Below are 18,682 nucleotides of genomic sequence, written 5' to 3'. Positions count from 1 at the left end.
GACCAAATGAGCTGTGGACTCATGTAGGCAGTCAGTTTGGTGTGGCAGACCATGAATGGTGATGGCTGCTGTGAGCCTGAGTCACCTGGACATGAACTTCGTTTAGGTTACTGGTGCCTCCTGGGTTAAGTCAAACATTTATTTGAATGTGCCAGGCAAATCCTACAAATGAATAACCATAGTCAAAAACAATAATTGATGTATTTAGACAGTTTTTAGCTTTTGCACGTCAAAAACAATTTCCCCATTCCCCATACAAAAGAAATGTTTCAAACACCAAACAGCTGGTCCAGTCTTGTCCCATAGAGTGATTTAATTATTCTAAACAGGATGTAATTTAACTCCAAGCCCTGTTACCCAGAGGCACAGGTCTTTTCTTCAATGAACACTATTAATAAAACGCCAGAAAGCAACTGGTCTTCACTCCATCTCTGTCAGGCAGTAACGCCACTACAACAAAATGGCATTTCAGTTCATAATTGCCTGACCCTGCGTTCTCCAGGTCAGCTGGAGAGCAGCACCAAACATAGATGCAAATAATGAAACAGAAAGAACTCGATGTCAGGCAACTCTCAGTATTACAGTTGGTTGTTTTAGAGTGAAACCACAGTGAATATATTGTTCCTGTGGGGGAAAACACTTGGTTATATACAGTATGTGGTGCTCCCTGGAAATAAGTAGCTAAATGGTTAAATTAGATGTTTTTGTGTTGTTGAAAGTAGAGACTGCGCTTCATACTGGAACAGAAAACCAGTTTAAAAACCCCATAATGATGCTGTGATTAATGTGATGTTCTGAAATTTAGTCCTACACTGTTCTGTCTGGTAGATCCTCTTACAAGTCGTGCCCACTCCATTTTCCCTGTTTTTTTCAGTGGTGTGTTTGTCATGATGGATAACACTTCTCCTCCTGTGCCAGCAAGTATGAATGATGAAAACCTAGATGAGGAAGAGAGCGGGGTTGGGGAGGGGTAAGGAAAGAGGCTGGAGTGAGGGAGGGCCAATTATCTTATTGTTTAACCCACTCAAGGTAGAAGCCCATCAATCTGAAACCACTTGCTCAAATGACTCATGTTCAGCCTTTATAAAAGTTTAATTGGTTTATATAATTAACACTGAGGGGAAAGACATATGTGTGATGTATCTTAGAAGGATAAAAAAAAAATGAGTGTGCAGGGGCTCATAGATTTCGAGTGACAAGATTCAAGTAAGTATTTGGAATATATTTCCTGTTACTAACAAAACACCACAAACTATAATTCCTGATATTTTTTACTTGAATCACATAAGAAAAAAATACTTCTCTGGAAATATAAGTAATTTAGTTGACTGTTTTTCTTTCTTTTATGTCCCCGTGCTGGCGCGTTTGGCTGTTACCTAGGCACCACTGGCACCTTTGGGTGCCTCATGGACGCTCGCTTTGCAGAGGAAGCACCACCTGACACGCGGGGGGCGTGTCAAGCCGCGGCTGCAGATCTCGGATCGGTGTCACCTTCGCTGATACCTGCCCTACTTTAACCCTTCGGCGATGACAGTAGAGTGAAAGAGCGGTGCAGTCTAAGGTAAATTCCATTTCTAGAAATAAAGCATAGATGACATGTTAAGCCACTGTCCTTTTTTTTTCCCGTCATACCGCGCTTTTGCAATGTCAGACACAAGGGGAGATTATGAGGATTTGTGTTGACGTTGAGGGATTAGTTGTCCAGGCAAATCGTAACAAACCCAGAATTGAAACAGGCAATATTTTGGCATTGATCTGAACAGTAAAGCATCCTGCAGGAAAAGGTGAGGACGTGGTAGCGGAGGGGAACAGGCTGCTGCAGCCTCAGACCATCATACTTGGTTGGACTGTTCGCGGTTACGCGCTTTTTTTTTTTTGCAGCTGGAGAGACTTTGCGCAGGAACAGACGCACAGGCCGTTACATGGCTGTAGTTAGTCTTGCCGTGGGTTCACATTATGCTGCTTCGATCAGTGGAAATATATGCTTGTAAAGGTCATTTCCATAACGCTCTATATGCGCTCTGCACACAACCTACTATTAGGTTGTGAAATAGTGTTTGACGAGTGAATTTCCTTATTCGACGGTAGACGATGGTTTGTAATAAAACTGACGACGACGACCCACTAATCCACGCGTTTATGCGTTTTGATAAATGTCAAAAAAAAAACAAGATGTCTCCATTTGAAGGGCCATTGTAACTATCTCTAACTCTAACTACCAAATTTCTCTTTCTGCATCTCTCTTTCTAGCCATGAGTCAGTTTCGGGCATTAGCGGGTGTGCTGAGGGGTGGGTGTGCTGGGGGAAGCCAGTGGTTGCGAGGGTGTGGAGGGCGCCCGGCCAGGCGCTGGATTGATCCCAAGAGAGGCTGCTCCTCCGGGGCTGCGCCTGTTGTCTCAACAGTGGCCAGTAGCTCCAGCTATGTGGAGGAGATGTACTTTGCCTGGCTGGAGGATCATAAAAACGTCCACGAGGTAAAAGTGTGCAACATGTTCCATTTAGCCCCATATCAGCCAATAACAACTGATATTTAATGTAATGTAGAAATTTGCAGCACTGCTGGAACCAGAGTTGGTTTAAGAGCCAAATTACAATTAACTGCTGTTGCGATTGTTGGTATTGAAATACAGTTCAGCATATCTGTGGTCAGAGGGCACTTACCAAATGTGCATCCAAATGTCCTGGATTCCTGTGTGCCCTTATTCTTGATAGATAAAGTGTATATCTTCTCAAAACTTTATTGATCAATCTCTTCCAATGTGATTACTGATGTGTATAAATAGGAATAAAAAGAGGAATGTGTCTGAAAACAAAATCATTCTAACTCTATGGGCAACAGTGTACTTCATTATTAGTCACTAAGCAGGAGGGATATTTTGGTCCATGTTTGAGATGGACTTGTTTGCCTCTGCTGAAAGTGTGTCTTCCTCTGTCTTCTAGTCTTGGGACGCATTCTTCCGTAACATCCAGGCCCCCGGTCCGTCTGGCGAGGCGGGCGAGAGACGCCCCTCTGCTCTGCTCCAGGGCCGAGTGCTGTCCCACTCACCAGACATGGCACAGAAAGTGGTGGAGGACCACCTGGCTGTGCACACTCTCATTAGAGCCTACCAGGTCCCCCACACTCACCCAGCCCAGCTGTGATAAACACACAGTTATCGACACACACATGCATCAGCTTTTGGTGTAATGTGGGTTTTTTGTTATTTACAAATTATAAGATTGATCACATTTCTCATGGGCATCAATTTAAATGTTAAAGCAATGTCTGAACAGAATTAAGATGTCATCTACCTTGAGCCACAGCCGGCTGACTATTTGTTTCTCTGACTTGTGTGTAAAAAATGCATCAAACAAAATCAACTTGACTTGCCAAAACAGATGCAACTGGCAATGGGAGCTGTTTATACTGTGTGTCCTTGTATTAAAAGGAATATACAACTTGTTTTGCCACTGCACGAGGTTATGCAAATTGGTAGATTAAGTCTAACCTACTTACCCCGGCTGCTTTTTGAAAATGGAAATATCAAAGAGACTACTTAAACAAAACAGGTGGTAACATTTCCCCTCGCCCTCAAATTAATTCGAGGAACTATCCGAGGGATTTATTAAATTCTGTCTTTTGGCAAAGGCGTCACTTTTATTCCCAGCTTGTTGAAGTCCTGATGGGAATGTGTGTTCGCGTGTGGGTACATACACATAAAAGCACTCTCATGGGGCTCTTTTCTGAGGGAGGTTGACCTATAACTCAGTGTTTGCTTATTCTCCAGCTGTTCATAGTCAGTATCATCTCTTTTTTTACCTGCCTCTCTCCATCTCTTCTAATCTCTCCAATTCTTATGTCTCTGAGTAGATTCGTGGTCACCATGTTGCCCAGTTAGACCCCCTGGGAATCCTGGAGGCCGACCTGGACTCCTTTGTTCCCTCCGACCTCATCACCACCATCGATAAATTAGGTGAGCATTCTCAACTCCTGCACGTCACAAATACTTAGCATTAAAACTCTACCACTGAGGCTAGATTTTGCAAATGAATTTCCAAAATATATGCCAAAATTACATTTTTGTGATTTCTTCCTTGGGTGATTATTAAATTACTGACTAGAGATACAAGGTTGTATCTAACTGGACATCTATTTATACATTTTCTGGTTTAGACTTTGTAAATAAGACGTATGGTACCTTCTTATATCCCCCTCTCATAACTAAAGGGATACATAGTTAACCCGCAGGCAGTGTAAATGCTGATGAGATTCCTACTATAGAAGGCCTTTATTCTAATTAAGTCAGGATACTTGCTGTGTTTTCAGTCAAAAGCGCATTATCCTCTTTGGCAGGCTCACTTCAAAAGCTTTATCTTCTTTATAATTAAAATATCAGATTTGTATTTGTTTCAGTTTCTGTATCCCTTTGAGGGCTTTGTACAGCACATACACGTGCATTTATACATGCATTATACACACATCTCTGATCCAGGGTTGCATAACTCATCAGACCCAAGAGTGTAAGTGATATTTCAGTATAAAAGACCCCATCACGTTCTCTGCTGAGCCCGTATATGGGTTGGTCAGCCTAATGCTGTCATTAATCTCCAGCCTAGCTCTTGTCATTCTCCATTTCATTTAGAGGACTGAGGGTCGAAAGATGTGGGACGGCCACAGAAAGTGATCGAAGTCTACAGTAATAGCTAGTAAAGAGGAGAGAGAGAGAGACATAGAAAGGGAGACATTGTTTCTGCTGTTATCAGTGATCAGTCTGTGGCAGGACATAGCGTAGCATTATGTATCGTCACCAGAACTATAGCTCCTTAATGAAAGCTAATGACAGCCTCCGTGGTCCCTTATTTGGTCAGCTGATAGTACAGGAGTCTATTCTTGGCCCCCTTTGTCTTTGCTGTATTCCTAATATGATTTGCACCTGTCTCCTCTTATGTTGCTCGTGATCTTGAGCTTGACCAGCTCTCTCAGGTGGGCTTTGTCAGTACAGAAACGTATATTGGGCCACAGATGCAAATGCTGTATCTCCACAGGTTCTGCTGCTTTATTGCCTACAAATTCATACTGGTTAATAGTTTTATTTTCTACCTAAGCTTTATTTTCACAGTTTCTACCATCAAATCAATCAGTCAAAAATTAAAAATTTGGTCAGTTGCTTCACTGTAGGCCTTTGATCTGAGTTCAGAGGCAGCAGCGCAATCTTATTTAGAGTTGCAGCTAATGATTGACTAATCAGCTAATCAGGTTAGTCACAAATGTTCAAATATCTGCGCTCAAACAATTACCAAACATTTCAGTAATCATAATAATCCATTGTCATACTTTTTAGTTCTCTCTACTATGATTTCTACTGTGTTCACATGAGAGGAAGTGAAGATTCAAGAAATTCATTAGTTAAAGTTGGATGAAGGCAGGTCTCTGTGTTATGAAAGTTATTGTGCTGAAAGGGATTTACTTATATATATATGTATATAAAATACGTGGTAAGTCTGCCTAATCAAGTTTCACATGGTGTTATTGTAGGTTTCTATGGTCTTGATGAGTCTGACTTGGATAGGAGCTTCCAGCTGCCCCCAACCACCTTCATTGGAGGAGAAAACACCACTCTTCCTCTGAGAGAAATCATACGCAGACTAGAGGTATTTTGTTTGTGTTTTTGAGGAAGAGTGAGGAAAATGAGGAAATGAAGAAAAGCCGTAACACCCTATTTTTTTAAATCTTCTTTTTCAGACATCCTATTGTGGTCACATAGGAGTCGAATTCATGTTCATTAACAATGTGGACCAGTGTCAGTGGATTCGTCAGAAATTTGAGACTCCGGGAATCATGCAGTTCACTAATGCTGAGAAGAGAACTTTACTCGCCCGCCTGATCAGATCCACACGGTCAGCAATGAATAAACATCCTCCAACTTACAATTTAGTGACAGCACGATACTTCACTTTTAGTTATTGCTCACATCAGGGACTCACGTAACATAAACAAAACTCTTGTATGCCTGTATATTTGGGAAGATAAACACCCTATTCTTCATGTGAGCTCATTTTCATCTTTGATAAATGATCTTAGAAGTTAATGGCGGTTCCTGGAAGTGATCTGCCTATTCTTGGTGTGCATGTTTTTCTCCAGTGACTTATTCATTTCTTTGTGATAATGTAATAATAGAGTAAATTAATATGTGCTGATTTCCTATTCACGGAGAAGAGAAGACTTACTTAAATACTTGTATGCAAGTTCCCTAAACCTTCATAATCTTGAGCCCTATATTTTTTTTTTCTATGTTTAGGTTTGAGGACTTCCTGGCCAGGAAGTGGTCATCAGAGAAACGTTTTGGTCTAGAGGGCTGTGAAGTGCTGATCCCTGCTCTTAAAACCATCATTGACAAATCAAGTGCTGCAGGCATTGACAGTGTGATCATGGGGATGCCTCATCGGTAAAGTGCATTATACCTTCTGTCACCTCTTAGTTCAGTCTGTGCATGCATCCAATTATTTTCCTCCCATGTCTGATACAGACTTTGTAAACAATATTCCCAGGGGTCGACTGAATGTCCTTGCTAATGTGATCCGTAAGGATCTGGATCAGATCTTCTGCCAGTTCGACCCCAAGTTAGAGGCTGCTGATGAGGTGAAGAAACTGTTAATATGAGACAATGTGGGAAACTCTCAAAGAAGAGCATTTTGGTGATACAACTGATTATTTATTTAACCTCCATCTTTATACCTGTAGGGTTCGGGTGATGTCAAATACCATCTTGGGATGTACCACGAGAGGATTAACCGTGAGACAGACAAAAACATCACGCTGTCACTCATGGCAAACCCCTCCCACCTGGAGGCAGTGGATCCAGTGGTTCAGGGCAAGACCAAAGCTGAGCAGTTCTACAGAGGAGACACCCAAGGAAAGAAGGTAACAGTTATTATATCAGGTACACGGTGGCTAAGTTTATGTTTTGGAAGCTTAATGGCAAGATGCTTCATCTTGTTCAGTCTCTGATGTGATTTTTCCAGGTCATGTCCATCTTGATGCATGGTGATGCTGCTTTCGCCGGACAAGGGGTTGTGTATGAGACGTTCCATTTAAGTGAGCTCCCCTCCTACACGACACATGGTACAATCCACGTGGTGGTCAATAACCAGGTACTGGAGAGACCAGAGTCACTGTAACGTGATCTGAAACATTTGCTTTTATTATTTGCCCACATGCCAACAGTTAGAGCAGTAATACTAAGAATATTGCTAATACTAATAATCTTACTGGTATAGTTATTACTACTGCAACACGTGCTTTACACAATTCTGTTAAAATAATGATTTCAAGCAAAATGGGGTGTTGAAGTGCTTGTTTTACTCAGTGGAAAGTGTGTTATTGCACTAATTTTGATAGATATAAGTAAAGTGATCATATTAAGCATGTGATTGTTACCTCTCAGATTGGCTTCACCACAGACCCTCGAGTTGCCCGTTCCTCTCCCTACCCCACCGATGTGGCTCGAGTTGTCAACGCACCAATATTCCATGCGAACGCTGATGACCCAGAGGCTGTCATGTATGTTTGTCGGGTGGCCGCAGAGTGGAGGACCACCTTTAACAAGGATGTTGTCATTGACCTGGTCAGTGACAGCCAAGTCTTAATGTCTTAACAACTACATGCTAAGACGTGTCCTCTGTTTTTAAGATGTGTGTGTGTTTTTACAGGTTTGTTACAGACGCTTTGGCCATAATGAGATGGATGAGCCCATGTTCACCCAGCCGCTAATGTACAAGCAGATCCGTCGGCAGGAGCATGTCCTGAAAAAGTACTCTGACAAGCTCATTGCTGAGGGAGTGGTGACACTGCAGGAATTTGAGGTTTGTGATCTAATGCTGTTTGCTCTTGTTAAATATACTGTATATTTGTAGCTGCTACTGTATGCTGTTTTATTTGATATCACCCTCCGCTGGACTACGCGCATTAAATCACACTTAGATATTACACTAGCCATCCAGTAAATATGGTGTGCCAGCACTGCTGTATTTGAGTTTCAATTTGCAGACTCAGTTCAATCACCCAGCCTCACAATCCCTCACATAGAGTATATATTGCTCAATGAAGTTGAAGTATACCTCAGATTCTGGCGCCATTCAATGGAATTGCTCAGGTTCTTCATCCAAAACAGAAACTTTGATCGTAACATCCATTCTGAACATTTTTTATGGCACATGTCAGAGGAATGGTGCGGCATCTCTGTGGTGTGCTAGTTCCAGGCTCTTGATGGACATTGTTTTCTGTTGTGTGGCCTGCTATTTGGAGTCTTGCAAAAGCCCCATTTGTAATATAGCAAGGAAAAACCATTACCTCTGGTGGAGCCTTTCCTCCTCCTCCTCTAATATCTCTCTCTCTCTCTCTGTTTTTCTCAGCCTCTTTCTCTCTGTCTCAGCTACACACATTTTTGGTTAGTCAGCTGTAGTCCTTTAATTAAAGTAAACAAATTGTGTATCAGTTAATATGTGGCATTTTTCATTGTCCCTATTACACAATACCAAATGCGGTTGCAGGAAGAAGTTGCCAAATATGACAAGATATGTGAGGAAGCATACACCAGCTCCAAGGATGAAAAGATCTTACACATTCGCCACTGGCTCGACTCCCCCTGGCCAGGTGAATTGTACCTTTATTGTTAAACATTTTCTTCTTTTTCTGTGAATCCTTTCTGTTCAGCTGGAATTTAACTCTCTCTCTCTCTGTAGATTTCTTCACAGCAGAGGGTGAGCCCAAGAGCATGAGCTGTGTCCCCACCGGGCTAGAGGAGGAGGTTCTTCAGCACATTGGCCAGACAGCCAGCTCAGTGCCTCTGGAAGATTTTAAGATCCATCCTGGTGAGTGTAGTTGCTTTCTGTGGGAAAATAAAGCGCTGAGACAGGCTAGCAGCCATGGCAATTGTGATAATAGAAGTAATACTGATATACTATCCTAGAAATCTACACAATGACAAAGGAGCACAACTACTACAATATGGGATGCATGCCCTTGAATGATATGCGAAAAGTCAGTAAAACACAAACATCAGTGCCACAGTTACTTTGTTTTTGAATGTTTGCTTTTACAGGGGTGATATTAAGTCAATTAAAGCATTTCATCTGCAAACACATCCTTTCCTCAATGGCTAGTTTGTGGCCGACACACCCGAAGTGGCTCATGCTAATGCAATTAAAACTGCCACAAGGGTTTTTAATGCTATTTACAATACAGTACGTCGGTCCATTGAGTTTTACACCCCCTTCTCTAGTGCTCTCCTGAGATGTCACTTGGCTTTGTTCTTCTTCCTGTGTGTGTGTGTGTGTGTGTGCGTGCGTGTGTGCGTGTTCGCACGTGTTCTTCAGGTGTGTCTCGTATCCTGCGTGGTCGAGCTGACCTGGTGAAGAATCGGCAGATGGACTGGGCTCTAGGAGAGTATATGGCTTTTGGTTCCCTTCTCAAAGATGGCATCCATGTGCGACTCAGCGGGCAAGATGTAGAGCGGGGCACCTTCAGGTGAGTCCATGTCAACAGAATTGAAAATTCAACAACGCCTCTGCAATTTATATGAATCTTTTTTTTAAGCCTTGGTGCCTGTTAGTATTAACACCCTCAATTGATGCCTGTTTGTATTAACACCCTCATTCACACTACAAGGACCTCCTATTGCCAGCCTCCTACTGTGGACAAATGTACAACAGTGGAGCACAGTTCATTGTATTGAACATCATATTTTTTTTAAAAATGTGATTTTACATAGATTTCCCATATTGTGATAGACAGTCCCCTCCAATATTGAATTCAAATTGGCATATTTGTTGAGGGCCAGCATGCCTAACCAGAGTTAAAGGGGAAAAAACACTCTCATAAAGATAGTGAATTAAGTAATTGGGGGGGTGGGGTGGGGGTGGGTGGCACAGGGAGTCTGTCAGACAGAAGACATCAGCAAAGTCTCCTGGGACCTGTGAAGCCCACATGGTGTTGTCATGATATGGAGGGAACGAGTGACACATGAACAAAACCAGCTCCCCCTTTCACTACGCCTGTCTCATCTGTCCTCTATCATTTCTCCACCAGCCCATCTTTACTGACAACGCCCCCCCCCCCCGCCTACTCCAGCTCACATCAACATACATCACACTAACTAACCAGAGGCTACGGGGCTTTTTCTTTTGCCTCGCATTTACCCGTGACATCTACTTCTCCCATTCCGCTGTCCCCTTCAGAAGGGTAATTTGCTTGCCCTAAAAAAAATAAACGACAGCAGTCAAACACTACATACAACATTCATCTCTGTATCACCTGTTGTTTGGTTCCGATTTTATTCTTTGTGATATCTTTCTTTCTCATTATACCTCAGCTATACTTTACCACCTTTACCGCTTTTTTCTTTCTTTTTTCATCCCCCACTACTCTGTTTCCCATCTTAGGAGCTGAGCATATTGGCATGTTACAGTCGAGTGGGCCTGCTTGCGTTTCTGTGATGTACGTAACAGCGTGGACTAATGGATTCAGTTGTCGTGTTTGGGTGGGTTGCACGCGTTGCGCTGTGCACCCCGTTCCCTGACTAATGGGGCCCCCAGGCAGAGGAAGAGTGTGTGTGTTTTTGTGTGTGTATATTTGGAAAAAAAAAACAAAAAAGAGAGAGAGGTGGGCACACAGTTTATGAGGCAATCCCAGAGAAAGACCTCATTCTCGTGAGGTTTTTTGGGTCCTCTTTGGATTGTGCGCGCACAGATTGAGAAAATGAAACGTGAAATTATGTGTTACCTCAATTAATGCTGGATGGTCTTGATTTTCTTCTTTCATCAAAGGATTTTGAGTAAAAAAAATGTATATCCTGCAGATGTGGAGCAAGGATCAAACAGAACAATTATGCAGTACATTATGTGCCCTCGTTAGTCCATAATTGTGGATGATATTATTCAGATGATTCAAATCATGACCATCTAATCTTCTAGGAGGTAATATATCACATTCAAGATAATAATCAATAGATTTTGGTTATTTCCTGCAGGTCTTCCTTCTGACAATTACATAACCTCTAGCACTGTGTGTGTGTAGATGTCATTCGAGTGATGCTAAAGGGGTTTAAGTGATTGTCTGATCGTGCTGGTTTTGAAGGCTGATTCCTACACTGGGAGCGAGTGGACTGGCAGAGCTTGTTAACGCTTGGCTCTTTGCTCCCATCAACTCTTGTTGGGCTTCAAGCTGGCTGAAGATCAGTGGAGAGGAGGGTACTTCTCATGGCGTGTCTTTATGGGCTGAAACACGAGCTGTAGTGTGTGTGTGTATGTTTACCATGCATCTACTTGGTCAAGAGCCTTTTAAAAAAATCACAACTCTTATTTAAGACAGCTTCATGTCCAAAAAATCTTCTGCAGTCTTTTTTTTTGTCCTGGATTAATCATTTAATTATTTATCAAGCAAGAACCACAAAAATTTTGTTCTTCCATCTTCTCAAGTGTGGCATTTTACTTTTTTCCCCATCTTTTTCTATCCTTTTAAATTGGATTTTTTTATCTGTTTATTTTTTAACCTTTTATAGAATAAACAATTTTCTAAAAAATGAAAATAATCAATTAGGTACCAAACGCAAATTGATCTTTCTGTCTCTGCCTCTCCAATGTTTCGCAGTCATCGTCATCATGTTCTGCATGACCAAGAGGTGGACAAACGTATCTGCGTTCCCATGAACCACCTGTGGGCCAACCAGGCTCCTTACACCGTCTGCAACAGCTCCTTATCAGAGTATGGAGTGCTCGGTAAGACTGAAGCTGCTCTGGAAACTCAATGTGTTATAGTAAGTCTTTTTTTGTTTGACTCTGTTTGATGATGACTGTGATTTCAGGTTTTGAGCTTGGCTTTGCCATGGCCAGTCCGAACGCTCTGATCTTATGGGAGGCCCAGTTCGGAGACTTTCACAACACAGCCCAGTGTATCATTGACCAGTTCATCAGCTCGGGCCAGGCCAAGTGGGTCCGCAACAATGGTATTGTCCTCCTGCTGCCACATGGGATGGAGGGGATGGTGAGAAGTGAAAATCAACCAGGCTATAGATCTGTAGAAAATGGAATAAGTCATAAGTATATGTCATTCTGTAGTACTCTTCTTCCATTTTGTCATTATCTGTCCTATTCTCCTCTCTTCTTTCCTCAGGGTCCAGAACATTCATCAGCTCGACCTGAGCGCTTTCTGCAGATGAGCAATGATGACCCTGATCACTTCCCTGTGTGTTCACATATACAATTTACATTATGGCTCAAACGGTTACCAGTTTGGAGGAACATGATTACCCAATGATAAATGTCAAAGAAAATCTAACAGTGTGCTGCAGTTAACATGCAGTAGCTTCCTGTTTTATTGGCTATGCTTACGTCATGACCACTTAAGTGATGATTGCAGATTTCTTTAGAGCTGAAATCTCTCTCCACTGTAGCCTCCAAAGTGTTGGTATTCAGCTTTAACTCGGGTCCAAGGGTCAGCTCGTACGAGGTAACATTCAAGGAGGGAGCCACAGCGGGCTGTATCAGCAGAAACTCACCAGATTCATCTTCAAATGGGATATTGATCAAACTATTAGTGGGAGCATACTAAGGGATTAGCGTTCCCTGTCCTGTGTGTGTGTGTGTGTGTGTGTGAGAAAGAGAGAGAGAGAGAGAGAGAGAGAGAGAGAGAGAGAGAGAGAGAGAGAGAGAGAGAGCGAGCAAGAGAGAAATGCACTGATGTACTCAAGCGTTACACCTCCTGCCCAATTATGAGAAAAAAACATGAATGCAACTAGCACTATAACTTCATAATTTTGTGTATATGAAGTTAAATTTTTGTTCTCAGATTCAATAACCTTTATAGTTAAGTTGTAATTGATTTCTTATTTTTTTTTACAAAGGAGTTCAGTGGAGATTTTGAAGTCCAGCAGCTGTATGACTGTAACTGGATCGTGGTCAACTGCTCTACGCCTGCTAACTACTGTCATGTGCTCAGACGACAGATTCTGCTGCCATTCAGGAAACCGGTAAAGTGTAGCATCACAATATTTTCACTATATTTGTATCTGTCTTGTTTTTACTTTTTTTTTTTTGCACAGATTGCATTCAAATCACACACAAAAGCCACATCTTTCCTCAAAAATAAATCCAAAGCGTACTTTAAAAAGCCCAGTTGGTGATTTGACAGGACTTAGAAGATTTTAGAAGACATCTGTCAAAATTACTGTTATGATACAATACTATATCACAGCCATGCTTCAAAGAGAATTTCAGTTTGCAGAAACATGCATAACCTTGTACTTTGAACCCCTAAAGTTATACTAGTTTAGGTTTAAAGTTGAGGGATGTAAAGCATTTCTTTTTCTTTTTTTTTTGTTCTATGTGCACAGTTCTTTTTTCAGTCTCTCTCAATTTTCAGCCACAGTGAATATCTTAACTGATCCCCCATCGCACATAAATGCAATGCTTTGCGAAGCATGAGAAAATTACTTCCTGAGCAAATTAGTGAGAGGGCCAATAGGGGATAATATTGTTTGTTTTTTATGAAAAACTCTCAAATTCTGGGCTTGGTTGGCTGAGCACAAAGGGTTTTATTTATTTGATTGTTAAAGAAATGTTTTGTTTTCCCAATGCTGATGTTGCGTGCTATATGGTGGCAACAAATTAGCGTGAAAAGAGATAAAAACTTTTATCTCTGGAGTTTTTTCAATGCGCACAATGAAGATGCGGATGACAGAATCAATCTGTTGTTTGTTGGTGACAGAAACCTTTTCCTTTTTTCATAGCTGATTATTTTCACTCCAAAATCCCTGCTGAGGCACCCGGATGCAAGGTCCAGTTTCGATGACCTCGCCAAAGGTGAATTTTTTCTTAATCTCTGTGAAATGTTACATAAGAATGTGACATAAATGTTGGTGCACCGCTGTAGCAAACATAAAAATGTCTGCAGGCACGAAATTCAAGAGGCTAATTCCTGACGAGGGCCCTGCGAATCAAAGCCCAGGCCAAGTGAAGAGGGTGATCTTCTGCACTGGCAAAGTCTACTATGAACTGGCTAAAGAGAGGAAACAGCAAAACTTGGAGAGAGACATCGCCATCATCAGACTTGAACAGGTGTTTAATGCCTCTCTGCCTGAACATGTCATGTACTGTGGATTTTGAAACAGATGCAGTTTTATAATTTCCTCTTCCACTTATTTTTTTGCTCCCCCCTCAGATCTCTCCATTCCCGTTTGACCTGGTCAGAGCAGAGGCAGAGAAATATGCCAACGCTGAGCTGGTCTGGTGTCAGGAGGAGCACAAAAACATGGGTTATTACGATTATGTCCGGCCACGTTTCCTCACAGTGGTGGCCAACAAGAGACCTGTTTGGTAAGCGCCTCGCTTTATTCGTTCATGACAGAGGTAAACTGGAACAATCCGAGAATCTTTAACAAATTTTCCGTGTTTCTTTCAGGTACGTAGGACGGGACCCTGCAGCTGCGCCTGCAACAGGCAACAAGTCCACCCACGTCAATGAGCTGAAGAGGTTCGTGGACACTGCTTTCAACCTGAGCGCCTTCCAGGGGAAGGACTTGTAATTGAGAACCAGGATTGAGGTGCAGTTTCATCTCCAACCACCATAGTTTATAGTCTTCACATAGCACAGGTTTACAACTTGTAGATTTATGACAATCTGGAGCATAGTCTGGTGTTATCATAACATAATTTTTACCCCCGATAACCTTATGTGAAAGATAAGTCTGCAGCACTAATTGACTTAATGCCTGAATCAGACTACACCACATTTATATCTTTGAAAATTATGATTATGCTCTGATTTGCATGAGACATGTCAGACTACATGTTGAATCCCAGAAGGCACAAAAAATATGGACTAGGCTTTCCATGAGATGTCCTGTATGTAGAATCAGTTGTCTTTCACTGTAATGCGCTGTGCATAGGACAGCATAGCAAACTGTTGTGGGTCATTGCTCATTGCTGTTGCTTGGTAATGCCCCATGTCAAATGAAATCAAGTAATTTTTATTTATAAAGTGATCACACTTTAACTTTATACCCTCAATCTGCAGAGGGAAAACCTCCACAAAAAAAAACACCTTGTCTGTGGGACTGGGTCATTTTTTGGGACAACATCCTGTATCGATCGTGTGTCTGATCTCGGCTTTACTGGTTGAATCTGCGCTTTAGTCAACCTAAGTAACACTTGGGCCTTTGTGATGGTTTTGGTACAGAATAAGTACAGGTATATGCCATTAAATGTTGCCTACAGAGAACAAGACCCATACATTTTCAGCCTCTAAAGGGTGCTAAACCTCCAACACCTTTATTTCAAAATAAAAGTTCCTTACAAAACATTATATACAAACATTAAATATAATCACTCAGTCACAGAATTGTCACTGTAGATGAGTGGTGAAGTAGCAACAGGACACTCTTTGTACCCCTTATGACATTCACACACCAAAATTCAGATTTATGACAATCACTGTTTTTGCAGTAGCTGTTGTACTGTAGATATTGATGCTATGCAGAATACTAGTATATATTTATAGCATTGATTTTTGTAGATGAATAGCAGAAGCTTACACACGAATCGCCGACTGGTGTTCTTTAACAGTGAATGTGAATCACATATCACAGGTTTAAAGACTGTTCTGAAATTAAACACAAAAGTAGGTTTTAGTGCCTGTATTTGCTTTGGCTACCTTAGCTGTTAGTGAAGGAGTGTATATTTATTGTCACACCTCACTTCACCAGGAGACATGAGCCAGCTGGCACAGAGACTTGCAGCCACGTTTTCTACTCCAGCTTTCTCTTTGGAGGCTGAGGGATGAACACACATACACACACAAACACAGCAAAGCCTTGGATGCTTTGAGAGCAATACTGACGCTTGGTTGTCACATTAAAATCCCAAGGTATTTAACTGAATTGATCTTAGTTACTACGCTGCTTAGAAATGCTCCATAAAATTATGCTTTCTCTTTAACTCTGTTCTAGCTTTCCTTTTCCACTTACAGCTGGAAGATTTAATCACGCACAAACTTCATTTTCTATATTTAATGACTTTTTAGGTTTATGGATTGTACTTTATCAATGGAAAAAATACATCCACATATCTGCATAGGTACTGAAACCTATGCACAACTTAACAGGGTTTCACTTGGACATATGCAATAAAATAAAACTGGACATCATGCAATAAAATATGTTTAAGTTCAATAATGTTATTGTGATGTTTTGTTGCATATGATGCAAGACATTTGATTTGTGAGAAAAATGGTTTCCTGAAACATTGGTGCACAACTTATATGGTATAGTGTGTGAATGGTAGAGTGTATGAATGGAAAATATTTGATGCCACTTCATTGATCCCTCACCTATCACCTCTGTGCATCATGTATGTACCCTGTTGCCTCCAAGTCTGCATGAAGTAAGGTGAACTACACATAGCTGACGTTTGTCCCTTAGTTTGTGTTAATTACATAAACATGATTTAAGAATATGTCCAAAGTAAAGCCAGAGACAACAAATGTGTTGAAATAAAATTCTGACACAGGCCCCCTCTAAAAGACTGGGCCACAGGATAATGCAATGCCACTTCAGTGCAGATTACCAACACCAACTGACAATGAATGTGATAAATCTGGGGCAGTTGCCTCCTTGGCCCAGTTGGTAATTCTGCCTTGGCAACATAGTCCATGCAATTAAACCCAACACAAACAAACACAAATAAAAAGGCAGTAAAATGCGTTTTTATGCAAAGTAACTGTAGCTTATAGAGTTTGTTTGTTTGTTTGAATTAGGAAACAAAGCTCTGTATGAACATATTTTTATTTATTTTTTATTTAAATGCCAGTCTCTGTTTTCTTCAGTAAGCGTTCTCCACAGCAGCAACAGCTTCTCTGCAAACAGGATCCAGTTTTCCATCTCCACCTTCAGAGTAAAAGCACAACAGGTTGCGAGGCTGTAACATCACACACAGTTATGACCCTAATGTAACGTGTAGTCTCCTTTCTCCGTCAAAGAAAACAAACTCACCAAACTCCAGCTGCTTTATGTGACAGGTGAAGACGAGCTCCCCATTGACCACGAGCTCCACCGCGTTCCAGTCTCGCGTTTCTTCTAAGATACACCTGTGCCCGCGCGCCGTCAGAGCGGCTGCGGACATATTGGACGGACAATGTTTGACCTCAAAGAAAACAGGAAGGAAAGCAGACGACATGCTGGCGTCCTAATGGGACTCAGATGGGAAAAGAAACGTACCCTGGAGACCCTGCAGACGGAAGGTCCTGTGTTGTACAACTCCGCTGGATTCATAAGGTCCGTAGCGAAGTGTCACCCGCGCGTTTGCCGGCATTGTTTGGTGTGGTCACCTGGGTAACTAGCACACGGTGCACCTTATGCTAACAAGGCCTTCTTGCCACCATGTGTTCAGGAATGCTAGTTGCCCCTCTTTATCAAACAAACAAGCTTTATACATCACAAGTCATAGCAAACAGGAGCTGCTAATAGCGAATTTAATTTTCCAAAAAGGAAACAAATATTGGCTAAAAAAAAAAAGTCACTTCCTGTTTCTTGTAGAAGTTTACATTTGTTCGTATAAGTGAAAACGTTTAAGGTTTGTAAGACTTTGTAGAAAAAAGCTCATGTATAAACACACAGTTCTAGGCTCTGATTATCCTACTTTTCAGTCAAGTCTGGCAACAATTGAAATTAGTCTTTTGCACAATACTGGTGCATTGTCCCTGTAAAATAGATGAATAAACAAATGCATTTGGCATAAAGGTTGTAGCTACTAAGTGAATAACTTGATAAAAATTAATTGTGGTGATTTTGTTCTAATCAAACAGACATATTCTGATTCCATAATGCAACTGGTCCATAAGCACTGATATGATCTGTTGCTTCAGCACCTGCAAAGTGCATTAAGGGGATGTGTGTGATATTTTACATATTGAGCAGAATGAGGGTAGGGTTTTTAAAATCATGTTTTTGATCTATAAACAGCAAAATGAACAAAAGTTTTTTTTTGTTTTGTTTTAATCTTCAGCTATACTCTGTAAATACAATTTGACATAAACACAGTGATCACCTCTGCTTAGTAAGTTTCATATACTTACTTTTCAAACTTACATTTACATCTTGTAACAGTTACATCCACGTTATATCATACAAAAATAAATAACTTAATTCATATTCTGCTCATAAATTTACAAATACACAGTTGATCACACATAATATTCTTTGATAAACTAAAAAGTATCCCTTGAAAATTTTAGTTGCTTTTTGTTATGATATACACAAACACAGTGTCTGTTCCAGCATGTGGAGCAGAGTACTATATGAACTGAATTTCTAATGATACTTTTTTTAAACAAATATTTTAGCACATATTATTGGTGCAACAAACAACAAGTTATGAAGACACCATAAATGGAAGTTGCATAGAAGATTGCCGTTTCACAATGTACCATGATCTTCAGAACAATATTAGATAGCAGCATGCAATTTTGCAAAATGACAAACTGAGACAAACAGCCGTTTGTCATAACTCAGAGGCTACTTCTGCCTTGTCAAACTGACTCATAGGCTTCATGATGCAGACATGTAAAAAGGGAGAACGAATCTTGAGTTTCTTTTTTCCATTTTGATGTTTCCTCATTTCCCACCAACATTAACTGTAGCATTGGTTGTCATCC

General features: G+C 41.1%; 2 protein-coding genes across 2 annotated transcripts; one reads left to right on the top strand and one right to left on the bottom strand.

The window, feature by feature from the left end:
* The first annotated feature begins 2,252 nt into the window (after positions 1 to 2,252).
* ogdhl (oxoglutarate dehydrogenase L) lies at positions 2,253 to 16,165 on the top strand. Its single transcript, XM_041049678.1, has 22 exons — positions 2,253 to 2,474; positions 2,941 to 3,111; positions 3,851 to 3,953; positions 5,516 to 5,631; positions 5,723 to 5,877; positions 6,279 to 6,425; positions 6,529 to 6,619; positions 6,722 to 6,901; positions 7,003 to 7,131; positions 7,425 to 7,604; positions 7,690 to 7,842; positions 8,530 to 8,632; positions 8,722 to 8,850; positions 9,355 to 9,505; positions 11,627 to 11,754; positions 11,841 to 12,019; positions 12,149 to 12,220; positions 12,879 to 13,004; positions 13,764 to 13,836; positions 13,928 to 14,091; positions 14,195 to 14,349; positions 14,435 to 16,165. Exons 1-22 carry the CDS (start codon positions 2,253 to 2,255, stop codon positions 14,556 to 14,558), a joined length of 3,051 nt encoding a protein of 1,016 aa, XP_040905612.1. The 3' UTR covers positions 14,559 to 16,165.
* Positions 16,166 to 16,851: 686 nt separating this feature from the next.
* On the bottom strand, positions 16,852 to 17,340 carry c11h10orf53 (chromosome 11 C10orf53 homolog). The gene is made up of 3 exons (XM_041050428.1): positions 17,247 to 17,340; positions 17,022 to 17,141; positions 16,852 to 16,916 (listed from the first exon to the last, which is right to left on the bottom strand). Exons 1-3 carry the CDS (start codon positions 17,338 to 17,340, stop codon positions 16,852 to 16,854), a joined length of 279 nt encoding a protein of 92 aa, XP_040906362.1.
* Positions 17,341 to 18,682: the final 1,342 nt, after the last annotated feature.

Source organism: Toxotes jaculatrix, chromosome 11 (genome assembly GCF_017976425.1).
Source record: "Toxotes jaculatrix isolate fToxJac2 chromosome 11, fToxJac2.pri, whole genome shotgun sequence".
In the NCBI taxonomy this organism is placed as follows: domain Eukaryota; kingdom Metazoa; phylum Chordata; class Actinopteri; family Toxotidae; genus Toxotes; species Toxotes jaculatrix.
Note: the sequence above shows the minus strand (reverse complement) of the source record. Positions and strands in the feature narration are given on the sequence as shown.